This window comes from Jaculus jaculus, chromosome 12 (genome assembly GCF_020740685.1).
Source record: "Jaculus jaculus isolate mJacJac1 chromosome 12, mJacJac1.mat.Y.cur, whole genome shotgun sequence".
Lineage (NCBI taxonomy): Eukaryota > Metazoa > Chordata > Mammalia > Rodentia > Dipodidae > Jaculus > Jaculus jaculus.
In genome coordinates, this window is record NC_059113.1 from 62843072 (window position 1) to 62858972 (window position 15901).

General features: G+C 47.7%; 1 protein-coding gene across 1 annotated transcript; it reads left to right on the forward strand.

The window, feature by feature from the left end:
* Positions 1–2740: 2740 nt before the first annotated feature.
* Positions 2741–10746, forward strand: LOC123453601. The gene is given in 3 exon segments (XM_045130622.1): positions 2741–3662; positions 3665–3981; positions 10657–10746. Coding segments are annotated over 3 exon segments (1329 nt in total).
* Positions 10747–15901: the final 5155 nt, after the last annotated feature.

The following is a 15901-nucleotide window of genomic DNA, read 5'->3' on the forward strand; positions in this document are numbered from 1 at the left end:
GTTCATTTTTATTTATTTATTTGAGAGTGACAGAGAGAGAGGGGGGGAGAGAGAGACACAGATAGAGAGAGAATGAGCACGCCAGGGCTTCCAGCCACTGCAAACGAATTCCAGATGCGTGCACCCCCTTGTGCATCTGGCTAACGTGGGTCCTGGGGAATCGAGCCTCGAACTGGGGTCCTTAGGCTTCACAGGCAAGCGTTTAACCTCTAAGCCATCTCTCCAGCCCTCTTGTTGGATTCTTAAGACAAAGTAGGTAGTCAAAATTTAATTCTTCATATATTTTCTTATTATTTATTTATTTTTTATTGACAACTGCCATGATTGTAAACAATATCCCATGGTAATTCCCTCCCTCTTCCCACTTTCCCCTTCGAAACTCCACTCTTCATCATATCCCCTCTCCCTCTCAATCAGTCTGTCTTTTATTTTGATGTCATGATCTTTTCTTCCTATTATGATGGTTTTGTGTAGGTAGTATCAGGCACTGTGAGGTCATGGATAACCAGGCAATTTTGTGTCTGGAGGAGCACGTTGTAAAGAATCTTCCCCTTCCTTTGGCTCTTACATTCTTTCTGTCACCTCTTCCACAATGGACCCTGAGCCTTGGAAGGTGTGATAGAGATATTTCAGTGCTGAGCACACCTCTGTCACTACTTCTAAGCACCATGGTGCCTTCTGAGTCATCCCAAGGTCACTTCCATCTGAAAAGAGAAGGTTCTCTAACCAAAAGTAAGAGTAGCATTAATATATGGGCATGAACATTAAGAGAAGTGCTTAGGGCAGTTTGATGAGCATAGTATATACTTTTAGTCAGAAAGCAGCAGACATTACACCCCTAGGGCTCATGACTACACCTGTTGTAGGTTTTCAGTACCAGGGATATATTACCTCCTTTAGAGCAGGCCTCCAGTCAAATTAGAGGGTAGATGGCTTCCCCCATAACAGATGTGCCACTATTGCACCCATTGGCTCATCTGGCCTGGCTTGCAGTGTCCACTGTTGAGTATCTTCACTGGTGATTTTTCTCTCTCTCTCCCATTGAAGTGCATGAAGCCTGGCTTTTTCCATTGTTCTTTTAGCTAGTCTACATGGAATAGGTTTTCAGCTCAGCTCCAGCAGGATTTCTCAGTGACCTTGCAGCCCAAGTATATGGAGTCCTCAACAATAGGGTCTTACCATCTATTCCTGGTGGGAAACCACGGGCCTCAGCAATGGCCTGTAATGTGTTGGAGAAAACAGGGACCTCCCTGGCCAACAACTCACTGGAAGGTATCCCATCCCTGGCACTGAAATTTTCTAGTAACAATCTATGACTCCTGAGTGTTCCACTGCTCCAAAAAGTAGGTTTCCATATGACTTATTTATATCCTCTTAGATTTTGATTAGCCCTCCCTCTACCTTTCCTTTACTCAGTCTCTTCCCTGATCTCACTTAGGCCTTTTCACCCCTATTAATCTGTTCTTCTACTTATATATATACAATACCATCCTATTAAGTCCCATTCTCATTCCCTCCCTTTCTTTTTTTTAAAGTTTTTTTTTTATTGTTTATTTATTTGAGAGTGACAGACACAGAGAGAAAGGCAGATAGAGAGAGAGAGAGAATGGGCATGCCAGGGCCTCCAGCCACTGCAAATGAACTCCAGATGCATGCGCCCCTTGTGTATCTGGCTAATGTGGGTCCTGGGGAATTGAGCCTCAAACCGGGGTCCTTGGGCTTCATAGGCAAGCACTTAATTGCTAAGCCATCTCTCCAACCCCCTTTCTTTTCTTTCTTTCTTTCTTCTTTTTTTTTTTTTTTTTTTTGGTTTTTCAAGGGAGGGTGTTGCTCTAGCCAAGGCTGATCTGGAATTCAGTCTCAGGCTGGCCTTGAATTCACAGTGTGTAAAACCCATGGAAAAATACCAGGAGCCAAAAACAGCCCCCAGATGCAGACAGGCAAACAATCTTGTGACCATAGCATGACCATTGACCCCACCTAATGTACTATAGATAACCCTGACAGGATGTTTCCGAGAAGAAAACAAAGAAAGATCCCCACCGACCCCAAGTCTATTAATAAGTAACCAGTGCTGGGACTGTAACCATGCTTCTGCTTCTGTAAACCTGCTTCTGCTCTCCCTAACCCTATAAAAAGAGACCCTTCCCCTTGCCCAGCGCGCTCAGTCTCTCGAAGGACTGGAGTGCCCGCAGGCGCCTGCGTGAACAATAAAGCTTCCTCTTGCCTTTGCATCCAGTGGCTCGGTCTTGGTTCTTGGGCATGGGTCTCCCACCACGGAAGATTCCCCCCCGCCCCCCGGGAATCTTACAACTGGGGGCTTGTCCGGGATAGAGAGACCCCCCTGCCCAAACCAACTACTGCCCACCGGAAGGTAAGCGATTGATTTGGTGCACCATTCTGTCTGTCTACGTCTGGTTTCGTTTTTGACTGTTTGCGCTGCGTTAGAAAATCAGCTCGGATCCGATGTCGTTTTGTATCTGGGCGGCCTGAGAAGGAGCTGACGGGCTCGGACTTCTCCCCCACCACCCTGGAGGACGCTCCAGGGAATCTGGGAGCCCGATTTTTCGGGGCTCAACAAGTATCCGAGGGATACGTTAGTCTGTTGGGTGGACAAACAGTCCTCCCGTCTGAATCTGCATTTTCAGTTTGTTACCGAAGCCGCGCTGCGCGTCTCTGTGCTGGCTGTCTCTCTGTTGTCTTAGTCCTTGGTGTTTGTTTAGTGTTGTCTCTTGACAAAATGGGTCAAAAAGTTGTGACCCCCCTGAGTTTAACCCTAGATCATTGGAAAGACGTTCGGAAGATTGCCTCCAACCAGTCAGTAAACGTCAAAAAGGAAAAATGGCAAACTTTCTGCTCCGCAGAATGGCCCACTTTCAATGTGGGCTGGCCAAGGGATGGAACTTTTAACCTCTCTACTATTTTACAGGTGAAAGCTAAAGTGTTTGATCGTGGCCCACACGGACACCCAGATCAGGTCCCCTATATAGTTACCTGGGAGAGTCTGACAGTCGACCCGCCACCCTGGGTTATTCCTTTCATTCCTCCTCAACCTACCCCACCGCTGCCTATCCCTGCCCTTACCTCCTCCTCTTGTTGTCCAGTTGATACCAAGAAGCCCCTAAAACCAGTACTTCCCCCGGGCCCCAACACCCCCCTTATAGACCTCCTCTCGGAGAAGCCCCCTCCCTATAGATCTCAGACCCAAGATACCCCTAGTCACCAGCCACTGGCCCCTTCGGTCCCACCCGAGCTCCCTTCCCCAGTGGCTGGACGTCTGAGGAGCCACCGAGAGCAGCCACCTAAGAAGGAGACTTCACAAGCCTTTCCCTTGAGGCAGGGGCCAGGGGAACAGGTTCAATATTGGCCCTTCTCTGCCTCAGACTTATATAATTGGCGGACCCACAACCCGCCTTTCTCCAAAGACCCTACTGCCTTGACTAACCTGATTGGATCTATCTTAGTTACCCATCAACCCACGTGGGATGATTGCCAACAACTCTTACAGGCTCTTCTTACATCAGAAGAAAAGCAGAGAGTCTTTCTGGAAGCCCGAAAAAATGTTCCAGGCGATAATGGGAGACCTACCCAGATACTAGATGAGATTAATGATGCTTTTCCTTTGACCCGCCCTGACTGGGATCACACCTCAGCAGACGGTAGGGGCACCTACACCTTTATCACCAGTTGGAAGATCCAGATCAGGGGGTAAATGTATCCATGACTTTTATTTGGCAGTCCACCCCAGATATTAGAAATAAACTCCAGAGATTAGACAATTTACAGGGACAGACTCTCCAGGATTTATTAAAGGAAGCAGAGAGGATTTTTAATAAACGGGAGACAGCAGAAGAGAGAGAGGACCGCCTACGCAGGGAGGCAGAGGATAGAGAAGACAAGCTTAGAAAAGAAGCAGAAGAAAGGAAAAATGCTAGGGAACGCAAGAGAAGCAGAGAATTGAGCCGCCTCTTGGCCACTGTAGTACAGAACAATGATAAGACTAATAGGTTGGGAGACCAAGGGAGACCCAGACCCAGAGTGGACCGGGGACTATCGCCCTGACCAAGTCCTTAGGGAAGTTAACAAAAGGGTGGAAGATATCCACCCCACTGTGCCTAATCCTTATAACCTGCTGAGTTCTTTACCTCCCTCTCATCAGTGGTATTCAATCTTGGATTTAAAGGATGCCTTTTTCTGCCTGAGACTGGCTCCCCAGAGTCAGCCACTGTTTGCATTCGAATGGAAGGACCCTGACTTCGGAATCTCAGAGCAATTAACATGGACAAGACTTCCCCAGGGATTTAAAAACAGTCCCACCCTCTTTGATGAAGCCTTACACTGGGACCTGGCTGACTTTTGAGTCCAGCACCCATCTTTAATTCTGCTCCAATATGTGGATGATCTCCTGCTCGCGGCCTCCTCACATCAGGACTGTCATACAGGTACCGGGGCCCTGCTTGAGACTCTGGGACGCTTGGGCTATAGAGCTTCTGCTAAGAAGGCCCAAATCTGTCAACGAGAGGTCACCTACTTGGGGTACAAATTAAGAAATGGCCAACGCTGGTTAACACTGGCCCGCATAGACACTGTAGCTCGCATTCCTGTCCCCCAGAACCATAGACAACTCAGAGAGTTCTTGGGGACCGCCGGGTTCTGTCACCTATGGATACCAGGGTTTGCTGAAATGGCAGCCCCCCTTTACCCCTTGACTAAACAAGGAACCCCCTTCAATTGGACTAAGCCACAGCAAGAGGCTTTTGACAAAATTGAACACTCTCTCCTCTCTCCTCCGGCTTTGGGCTTGCCTGACATCACCAAGCCCTTCAAGCTATTCATAGATGAAAGACAGGGGTTTGCGAAGGGGGTGCTAACTCAGAGGCTTGGACCATGGAGGCGCCGAGTTGCATATCTCTCAAAAAAGTTAGAGCCAGTGGCCTCAGGCTGGCCACCATGCCTAAGAATGATCGCTGCAGTTGCAGTCTTAACCAAGGATGCAAGTAAACTAACCCTGGGGAAACCTCTGACTGTGCTAACGCCACATGCCATTGAGTCTATCGTGAGACAGCCCCCAGATCGCTGGCTGTCTAATACACGTATGACTCATTACCAATCCTTGCTTCTTGACAAAGATCGTGTGCAATTTGGTCCAATAGTGGCCCTAAACCCGGCCACCCTGTTGCCCCTCCCTGAGGGGCCAGAGACTCATAATTGCCAGCAGATTCTTGCAGAGGTACATGGAACCAGGAAGGATCTCACTGACCAGCTGCTGCAGGATGCAGATTTCACCTGGTACACGGACGGTAGCAGCTTCCTACTGAATGGTGAGAGGCGGGCCAGGGCTGCAGTGACCACCAGAGACCAAGTAGTCTGGGCTAGCACCCTGCCTGGAGGGACCTCAGCACAAAAAGCGGAACTCATTGCCTTGACTCAAGCCCGCCACCGCCCACATACATGGGGAAATTTACAAAAGAAGGGGCCTGCTGACTTCAGAGGGAAAAGAAATCAAAAATAAGACTGAGATATTGGCCCTCCTCAAGGCTCTGTACTTACCCCAGAAGCTCAGCATTATACACTGTCCAGGCCACCAGAAAGGAAACAGCCCCGAGGCCATAGGGAACAGGTTCGCTGATAAAGCCACCTGTGAGGCAGCTCTGGGACCCCAACTCTTGATTTTGATGGCCACTGAGGAGGGGACTCCTAAAGCAGCATCTCCTACTCTGGGATGGGAATACACGAATGAGGACTTGGACTTAATTCAGAAACTGGGGGCATCATATGATGCTGCCCACGGCAAATGGACTTACCTAGAAAAGACTATTGTACCTCAAAAGATTACAGCCCTCCTCATTAAGCAACTTCACAGGCTAACCCACATGAGCGCTCAGAAGATGAATACTCTACTAGAACAAAAAGAAACAGAACATCTTTTTCTAAACAAAGGTTCAATCCTAAAAGAAATTGCAAACACTTGCAAAGTATGTGCTCAGGTAAATGCTGGACGAGCCCAGATGGCCCTTGGGTCCTGCCTGAGGGGACACCAACCCGGGGCTTGCTGGGAACTCGACTTCACTGAGGTAAAACCGGGTATGTATGGTTACAAATATCTCCTAGTTTTTGTAGACACTTTTTCAGGATGGGTAGAAGCATTTCCCACCAAGCATGAAACTGCCAGGATGGTAACCAAGAAATTACTAGATGATATCTTTCCTCGGTATGGAATGCCACAGGCACTTGGGTCAGATAATGGGCCTGCCTTTGTCTCCCAGGTAAGTCAGTCAGTGGCCAAGGCACTGGGGATCAATTGGAAGTTACACTGTGCATACAGACCCCAAAGTTCAGGTCAGGTAGAAAGGATGAATAGAACAATTAAAGAGGCTTTATCTAAATTAACGCTTGCAACTGGCTCAAAGGATTGGGTACAACTCCTACCCCTGGCCCTCTACAAGGCCCGAAACACCCCAGGCCCTCATGGCCTAACCCCCTTTGAAATCCTCTATGGCAGTCCCCCGCCAGCTGTCACTTTCATGCTTACAGAAATTTCTAATTTTACTGATACCCCCACCCTACAGGCTCACTTGAAGGCCCTACAGTTGGTACACCAGGAAGTTTGGAAACCTCTAGCAGCTGCCTATAAAGAGGCGACTAATAAACCGCTAATCCCCCATTCATTCCAGATAGGGGACTCGGTTTGGGTCCATCGACATCAGACCAAGAATCTGGAACCTCACTGGAAAGGACCTTACGCTGTGCTCCTGACAACTCCCACGGCCTTAAAGGTAGACGGAATCGCCACTTGGATCCACGCCTCCCACATCAAAGCTGCCCTGACAGAATACCCAGACAGCACACCACCAAACCCCGCATCATGGAAAGCACATCGCACTCCAAATCCCCTAAAGATAAGACTCTCTCGATCTTAACATGCCTCTTCTTAACTTTCAGTTTTGTGAGTAATGTCTCTGCTAGTCCTCACCTTCCCTTATCCTTGACCTGGCTAGTCATTTCTGAGGAAGGACAAATTATTTGGTCTACTACCTCCCCTGCCCCATTATGGACATGGTGGCCCTCCTTAACCCCCAATCTGTGCACCTTGACCGCCCATAGAAAACCTTTTGAAGAGACTCTAAAAAGGGCCCATCGGAGGAGACACAACCCTCCTGTTAGCCCAGGATGTTACTCCAAACCTGCCAGGCAGTTGTTAAACTCCACTCTATATGTTTGCCCCCAACATGCCTAGGCATCAGACTGTGGGACTAGATTGGACTATTATTGTAAAAACTGGGGATGTGAAACCACTGGAAATGTATACTGGCAACCCAAATCCTCCTGGGATTTTATTACTGTAACTCGCCTAAATCAGGGTAACAAGATGCTTCTAAACATTACTTTCACCTCTCCCGGCAAGGCAGATAGGACATGGCTCAAAGGCCACACTTGGGGGGGGGTCCGTTTTTACATAGATGGGCCAGACCCAGGTTTCCTCCTTACCATTAAGCTCCAATTATCGACTGACATAAGTCCAATAGGCCCCAACCCAGTCCTACCAGATCAAAAACCTATCCCCCGACTCCCACTTTCCTTGGCTCCGCCTCCTAAACCTACCAATGTTATAATTCCCCCTTCTAAAAGGCCAACCACTCAACCCTATAAACCGCAGGGAACAGGTGATCGACTTTTTAGTCTAATACAGGGGGCTTATCTCTCTCTATAGCCTCTAACAGTAATTATGCCCAAGACTGCTGGCTCTGTTTAACTGCTGACCCTCCTTACTATGAAGGTATAGCCTTACCAGGAAATTTTGCCAATTCCACTAATATTCCTACTCGATGTCTTGCTGTTGCGTCCCATGAATTAACTCTTGCAGAAGTAACTGGCCAGGGCTCCTGTATCGGGACCATACCCACTACCCTTCAACATTTATATAACAAAACTACTCCTGTGTTCCCTGGATCTTACTACTTAGAATCTCCAAATGGAACCTATTGGGCCTGTAATACAGGACTGGCTCCTTGCGTTTCTGCTACTGTCCTTAATTCTACTGCTGATTACTGTGTCCTAGTCCAGTTATGGCCACTCATTACCTACCATAGATCAGAATTCATTCTTCAGGTATTTGAAAATAGACCTAGGCGGGAGCCCATATTCCTTACCATCACCCTCCTTTTGGGAGCAGGAGGAATCTTAGTGGGAATAGGAACTGGAACAACTGCCCTCGTACACTCTGAGCAGACCCGAGCCCTACAAGAAGTGATAACCACAGACCTGCAGGCCATAGAAAAATCTATTTCTGCCCTAGAAACTTCCCTTACTTCCCTTTCAGAGGTAGTATTACAAAATAGAAGAGGCCTAGACTTGTTGTTTCTAAAAGAAGGGGGCCTCTGTGCTGCCCTTAAGGAAGAATGCTGTTTTTATGCTGACCACACGGGCATAGTCCGGGAATCTATGGAAATGCTCAGAGAAAGACTAGCCCAAAGGCAGAGATTGCTAGAGTCACGACAAGGCTGGTTCGAAGGTTGGTTTCATAAATCCCCTTGATTCACCACCCTCCTATCCACCCTCCTGGGTCCTTTGCTCATTCTTGTACTCCTATTAACCTTTGGTCCATGTATTCTTAATAGGCTGGTACAGTTTATACGGGATAGGCTCTCAGTTATCCAGGCGTTCGTCCTCACTAGTCAGTATCAGTCATTAAGCCAAAATGATATAGGATTATAAGTAAAAGATTTTACTTAGTTCCAAGAGAAATGGCGGAATGTAAAACCCATGGAAAATTACCAGGAGCCAAAAACAGCCCCCAGATGCAGACAGGCAAACAATCTTGTGACCATAGCATGACCATTGACCCCACCTAATGTACTATAGATAACCCTGACAGGATGTTTCCGAGAAGAAAACAAAGAAAGATCCCCACCGACCCCAAGTCTATTAATAAGTAACCAGTGCTGGGACTGTAACCATGCTTCTGCTTCTGTAAACCTGCTTCTGCTCTCCCTAAACCCTATAAAAAGAGACCCTTCCCCTTGCCCGGCGTGCTCAGTCTCTCGAAGGACTGGAGTGCCCGCAGGCGCCTGCGTGAACAATAAAGCTTCCTCTTGCCTTTGCATCCAGTGGCTCGGTCTTGGTTCTTGGGCATGGGTCTCCCACCACGGAAGATTCCCCCCCCCCCCCCGGGAATCTTACAAGTGATCCTCCTACCTCTGCCTCCTGAGTGCTGGGATTAAAGGCATGGATTTATAAACACAGGCAAAATATAACAGCCTTGGAGATAATTCTTACCAATGAATTTGAAACAACTGAAAATGGTTTTGTTAAAAAAGCAACTAAAGCTGAATAAAGTCTGATACCTTTGTTTTAAGATATCATGAAAAATGTCCCCAAACTTAATTTGGTAGCCTCAGGGATTAGGAAAGCACCTATTGTTGCTGGGAAGGTCTCTAACTCCTAAATCTGCTGCCACCAGCTCTCAAGTGCTGGGATTCCAGGTGTGGACCATCCCACCCAGTAGAACCTTGTGACTACCAATAATCTCCTAAAATGTCTGGTGCTGGGATTAAAGGTGTAATCCACTATACCTGGTAGAATCTTATCACTCTCAATAACCTGTAAACTGCTTGGGAGGCTTAGGGGGTGGATAGGAGACAAATGTTGGACTTGGGAGAACCTCAGCCCATTTGGAGTTCTCTTATGGGTCCAGGTTTCCTTATCTCCCTAAGGGTATTTTGCCTAGGATAAGAAAAAATAGGGGAATGCCCTTTGAAGGGCTGTGCAGACTTTAGTGACTTAATTTTGTTAAACCATCCTCCATTTTGTTCATATATTCTTGTTGACCTCCAGTTCCAGGAATAACCACAAGGTATTTTCCCATAACCAAGCCAACCAATAAGAAATCAGATCCCCTCTCAGAACACCCTCTAAGCTTGCCATCATCTTGAAACCAGAGCAACTAGTTCCTTAACTACAATTACATAGTTACAAAGTATCACCCTACCTGGAGTCCACCAATCTGTTAAAGGCCACCCAACTCCTCCCTGAAACTGTTACTTTGTTTGCCCAGCACCTGGTTGTGGCTTTTTTCTTTAAAAAGCCTGTGAGCCACTCCTTAGGTGTTGCAGTTCCAGCTCCTGAGTTTGGCTACATCATTGATTGATCTGCTTTGTCTTGCCTTGGCTGTAATAAACTTCTTTCTGGTTTTTGTTGAGCTCAAGCAGTCTCTGTCTCATTATTAGCACGACCCCTGACCCAACATTTTTGGGGCTCATCTGGGATTGCACAACTTGAGGCACAGGATCCTTGGTTCCAGGCCAGCCAGTAAGTCTATTTTGATTTTCTGGTTTTCTGGTGTCTAGACAACCTGGGGCTCACAGGAAAACAGGTGGACATGCTATTGGTCTCAAGAGTTGGAGGGGACCAGGGAATGCCTTGACCCCTCCACTGGCCACTGGGTTGTCCACTTGTGACCCTTTGGATTGGTGACCCCCCCATGCAGTACTCTCCCTTCTGTGTCCAACTTGTCTTCTTGTTACTTTCATTTCATTGCTGTCATCTTTGCCATTGTCCTTTGTTTTTCTGCGTCCCTCAACTTTATTTTACCCATAGTACATTCTTCCTCTCAGCCCTCAACCTCCCACCCTTGATCTTGTTCTCTCCCACTTTAAGGATTTTCAGGAAGCTGCAGCAGTCTCAGCAGCCAAAGTGAAACCTGGAAAACTCTGGACCTTCTGCTGCCTTGAGTGGACTGCCTTCTAGGTTGGCTGTCCACCACAGGGAACTTTTGACTTGAACCTGATTCTTAAAACCCAGACAGTCATTTTGGGTCACCCCAGCCACCCAGACCATATACTATATAATGTGGCTTGGTGCTACCTCCTCTTTGATCCCCCTTCCTGGTTTAAACCTCTGGTTCCTTCTACTAACAAGTCCACCATCCTCTCGCTCTTACCCAGGGGGAATGAGAAGAAAAGTCAGCCTCCAAAAGTACTCCCTCCTTCAGGCTCTCCTGAGGGAGAACTCCCCCCTCCTTAGAATCCATGGGAAGGCTCCTCCAGGGCTGAGCTGAGCCTATCTCCTCAGCCCTCATCTTCCATTCCTACAACCCTGGCTCCCATCAGGGATCCCTCCATACCCTCCATACCCATTCAGGAAAACCCCATCCCCTGATGACATTGGCCCTTCCTCTGCAAGATACTGGTCCACCTGATGATGATGGGAATCAGTCCCTCACTTATTTTCCCTTTTCTACCAGTGACATGTATAACTAGAAACTTCAAAACCCTTCTTTTACAGAGAAACTCCAGGACCTCATAGACCTCCTTGACACTGTCTTCTTTACTCACCAACCCACCTGGGAGGACTGCCAACAGCTCCTCCAGATTTTGTTTACCACAGAGGAAAGGTACTGTATTTGGAGAGAGTGCTGGAAACTGGTCCCAGGGCAAAATTGACATCCGACCACTTATGAAGACCACATTAATGCTGCTTTTCCTGACCACTCTCCCAGACCCAAGAGAATGGGATCCTAACTCACCTGAAGGTAGGGAATGGCTAAAAGTCTACTGCCAGGTTCTAATGGGTGGTCTCTAGGCTGCTTCTAAGTGGCCCACAAATTTGTCAAAGGTTAGTCATGTAATCCAGGGGAAGGATGAGTCTCCTGGTGCCTTCCTGGAAACAAAACCTACACTCCTCTGGATCTGGAGGCACCAGAAAATCATATGGCCGTCAATATGGCCCTTGTTAGCCAGGCTGCCCCGGATATTAAAACTCCAGCATCTAGATGGATTTGAAGGTAAAAAACTCACTGAATTAGTTGTAGTGGCTACTAATATCAGGAATGACAGACCAAGGGTCTGGGAACCCACCAGAGGTCCTAGAACTGGCTGTACTGGATGACTGAGGCCAACAGGGCTCACCTCCCCTCCTTGAGCCTTGGGTAAAGTAGAGGGGCAACTGGTCAACTTCCTGGTGGATATAGGGTCTCATCATTCTGCTCTAAAATCATCCATGGGACCCCTGTTGGGGAAAGACACCTGGATCCAAGGAGCAACAGGCACCAACCTATGCCTTTGGACCAAATACTCAGTGGATCTAGGAAGAGGTATGGTAAGGTCTCTCACTCCTTTATGGTTATCTCTGATTGCTCCTACCTACTTCTGGGAAGAGACATGTTGAGCAAAATAAAGGCCAAAATTCACTTCACTGGGAAGGGGGTGATGATCTCCCCACAGCCCAAAGTTTTTTGTATCATGGAGGTCGATATGGAGGAAGAGTATCGTCTCTTCTCCAACACATTGACTGGCAAGCCCCAGGCCTTTTTGCCTGATCTAAAGCAGCAAATTCCTGAAGTTTGGGCTGAATCCAACCCCCTGGGGTTGGCAATTCATCAAGCCACTGTGACTGTGATCCTTACGCCTTCAGCCTTTCCTGTCCAAATAAAACAATACCCAGTGACCCCAGAAGCCCATCAGGGATTCACAAGCATATAGATATACTGAGACACCATGGTATTCTGATCCCCTGCAAGTCCTCTTGGAACACACCTCTCCTCCCATTCAGGAAACCCAGGGACAATGGATTGTAGACCAGTACAAGATTTGAGGGAAATTAATAAGAGAGTTGAAGATATTCACCCTACAGTGCCTAACCCATATACAGTCCTGAGCTTACTCCCTCCAGAATTACAGGTCTACACTGTCCTAGACCTAAAGGATGTCTTTTTTTTAGCCTGCCGCTGGCTAAAGAGAGGCAACTACTCTTTGCATTTGAATGGCAAGACCCTGAACAGAGTTTCAGTGGCCAATTGACATGGACTTGTCTCCCTCAAGGATTCAAAAACTCACCTGCAATATTTGATGAGGCCCTACACTGGGACCTGAGTGAGTACTGTCTCTCCCACACTAAGGTGAGTCTCCTCCTATACGTTGATGATTTCTTGCTGGCTGGTAAAGACCAAGAAACTTGCTTTCAGGTCACTAAAGACTTACTGCAAACTTTGGCCACCTTAGGCTACAAGGTGTCTGTCAAAAAGGCTCAAATTTGTGCCTTAGAAGTTATCTACCTAGGTTACATATTAAAGGAAGGCAAACAGTGGCTGTCCCCAGTTCGCAAATAGACCGTCCTTGTGATCCTGATCCCAAGGACATGAAGACAATTATGTGAGTTTCTAGGTTCAGCCACCTTCTGTAGACTTTGGATACCTGGTTTTGCAGAAATGGTCCAACCTCTTTATGAAGCCACTCAGGGTAATGAGAGCTCTTTTGCTTGGGATGAGGCTCAAGATCAGTCTTTCCAGGCTACTAAAAAGGCTCTCCTTGAGGCACCTTCCCTTGCCTTTCCAGATGTCCACAGACCCTTCTAGCTCTTTGTGCATGAGCAGATAGGAGTGGCTAAAGGGGTACTGACTCAACAACTTGGCCCCTGGAAAAGACCTGTGGCCTATCTCTTTAAGAGACTGGACTCAGTGGCCACTGGCTGGCCAGGTTGCTTACACATCACTGCTGTCACTACCCTTTTGGTAAAAGATGCAGATAAACTGACTCTGGGACAGCCATTGACTGTCACCACCCCCCCCACTCTGTTGAAGGGGTTCTCAAAAACCCCCCAAACAGGTGGATGACAAATGCCAGACTAACTCACTACCAAGCCTTGTTACTCAATCTCTGGAGGATAACTTTTCAGCCTTCATCCACCCTTAACCTGGCTATCTTGCTGCCCAACCCTGACTTTGAGAAACTGCATGATTGCACAGAAGTACTTCAACAAGTCCAAGGAACTAGACCAGACCTGACAGATGTCCCCTGGAAAGACCTGGACATGGAGGTTTTCTTTACAGATGGAAGCAGCCTCATTCAGGATGGAACAGGGTATGCCAGGGCAGCTGTGGTGACACTAGAGGAGAAACCCCCCGCCCCCCCCCCCACCGCCACAAACCTGAAGACCTGGTTTGGGTCAAGAAACAACACAAGGAAAACCTTGGCCTACAGTGGAAAGGACCACACACTGTCATCCTCACTACTCCAACAGCAATCAAGGTTGACTGCATCCGGACTTTGATTCACGACTCCCACATCAAGCCCTTGCCAGATGGAAGATAGGACAACTCCAGATGGTGAGCTCAATGACATCCAGCCAACCTCCTACAAGTCAAATTGGTTCGTTAGCCATTGTGACTTTAATTTTTTGTCTCCTTCTACTACCTTCTTTATCTTCCAGGTGTCCAGATCTCGAGGCACCCCATACAGGGCCCCCAACTTGTGACTAGAGGTTACCTAATATGAAAACAGGGAAGGTACTATCTAGCTTCTCTGCCAGAGATGTAAACCACCAACCTACCCTTCAGGTAGACCTTGTAACCTCTGGGGAAATCCTTCATGTGGCAACTGACAACTCTTGGTGAACTGAGAGCACCTTGAGTATTCAACCTACTCCAAAACACTTAATACCTGTGCCCCATGAGTTGATATGTGGGCATTCATCCCTGTACTGAGTGGACTGATTTCTGTGTAAAATGGGGTTGTGAGTCCGAGACATTAAGGCTGGGAAAATGGAAGGTCACCGACCCTGATCCTAACCTCATTGTTTCCCTTTCTTGCACCTGATCCTGTAATTCAAACCATGCCCATTGTCACCTCTTAATTATAACCATAACCCCCCGCACCCCCGAGCCTGGGCAGACAAGGAAAATCTGGGGGCTGAAAGCTTATGTGGTCGGCTCAGACCCTGGAATCTCTTTTAACATCCAGTGTGTGCCACAGAAGGAATCCATCCTCAATCTCCCTGTCAGACTCCTAGCCTCTCCAACCATAGCCCCCAGGTCTTCCCCAGGCCAAACAAAACCCGGGACCAAACTAACATGTCCTTCAAATCAGACAATACTCTTGCCCTCTCTCCTGAACCCTCCCCTAAACCTAGTCTCTCCCTCTGTTGCTACCCTATTGGACCTAGTTAACGCCACATAAGCATTCCTAAATTCTAGCACCCCCAACACCACTAAAGATTGCTGGCTCTGCCTGGACCCTAGATCCCCCTACTACATAGGGGTGGCCTTTCAGGACCCCCTTCCATTTTCCAAACTAAAAACTGTTCCCTCCAATGACTCCTACTCATGCCCCTGGTCATCCTCCATCACTGTGTGTGACATCTCGTGGAATGGTATCTGCTTTCACTCTGACAACTATAAGCTAGAGGATTCCCCCTAATCATCACTATGCCACCCTCCTTCACCCATGTTGTTTGAGTCCCCAGCTCCTGGGGAGGATTAGGTGAATATACTCTATTAGCTGTCCCTCGATGGGTCATACTTTGCTTGCACCCTAGGGCTGACACCATGCCTCTCAGTATTCTTTTTCACAAGGAAAAAAATAGCCCTGAACCCTGTATTTTAATAACTGTTGTACCCAGGATATTCTATAACAGAGGGGAAGTGGGCTGTCAACATCTAATGCCTTCTCTTGGCCCCTACCATCCTAATCCCTGCCTTAGTGGAAATAGGGATAGCAGGGTCTACTGCCATCTCGTTGGTCCTCAGAGTCTCTAGTCATTAACAGCTCACTGAAGTGGTAAACCGGGACTTAATGAGACTTTGTGAGACAACAGGCTTATTAGAAAGCCAAGTTGATTCCTTGGCTGAAGTAGTCCTTCAAAACAGAAGGTGGGGGTGCTGGAGAGATGGCTTAGTGGTTAAGCGTTTGCCTGTGAAGCCTAAGGACCCTGGCTCGAGGCTTAATTCCCCAGGACCCATGTTATCCAGATGCACAAGGGGGTGCACACATCTGGAATTCGTTTGCAATGGCTGGAGGCCCTGGGGCGCCCATTCTCTCTTTCTCTGAGCCTTTTTCTATCTCTGTCTGTCGCTCTCAAATAAATAAATAAAAATTTAAAAATTAAAAAAAAAACCAGAAGAGGGTTA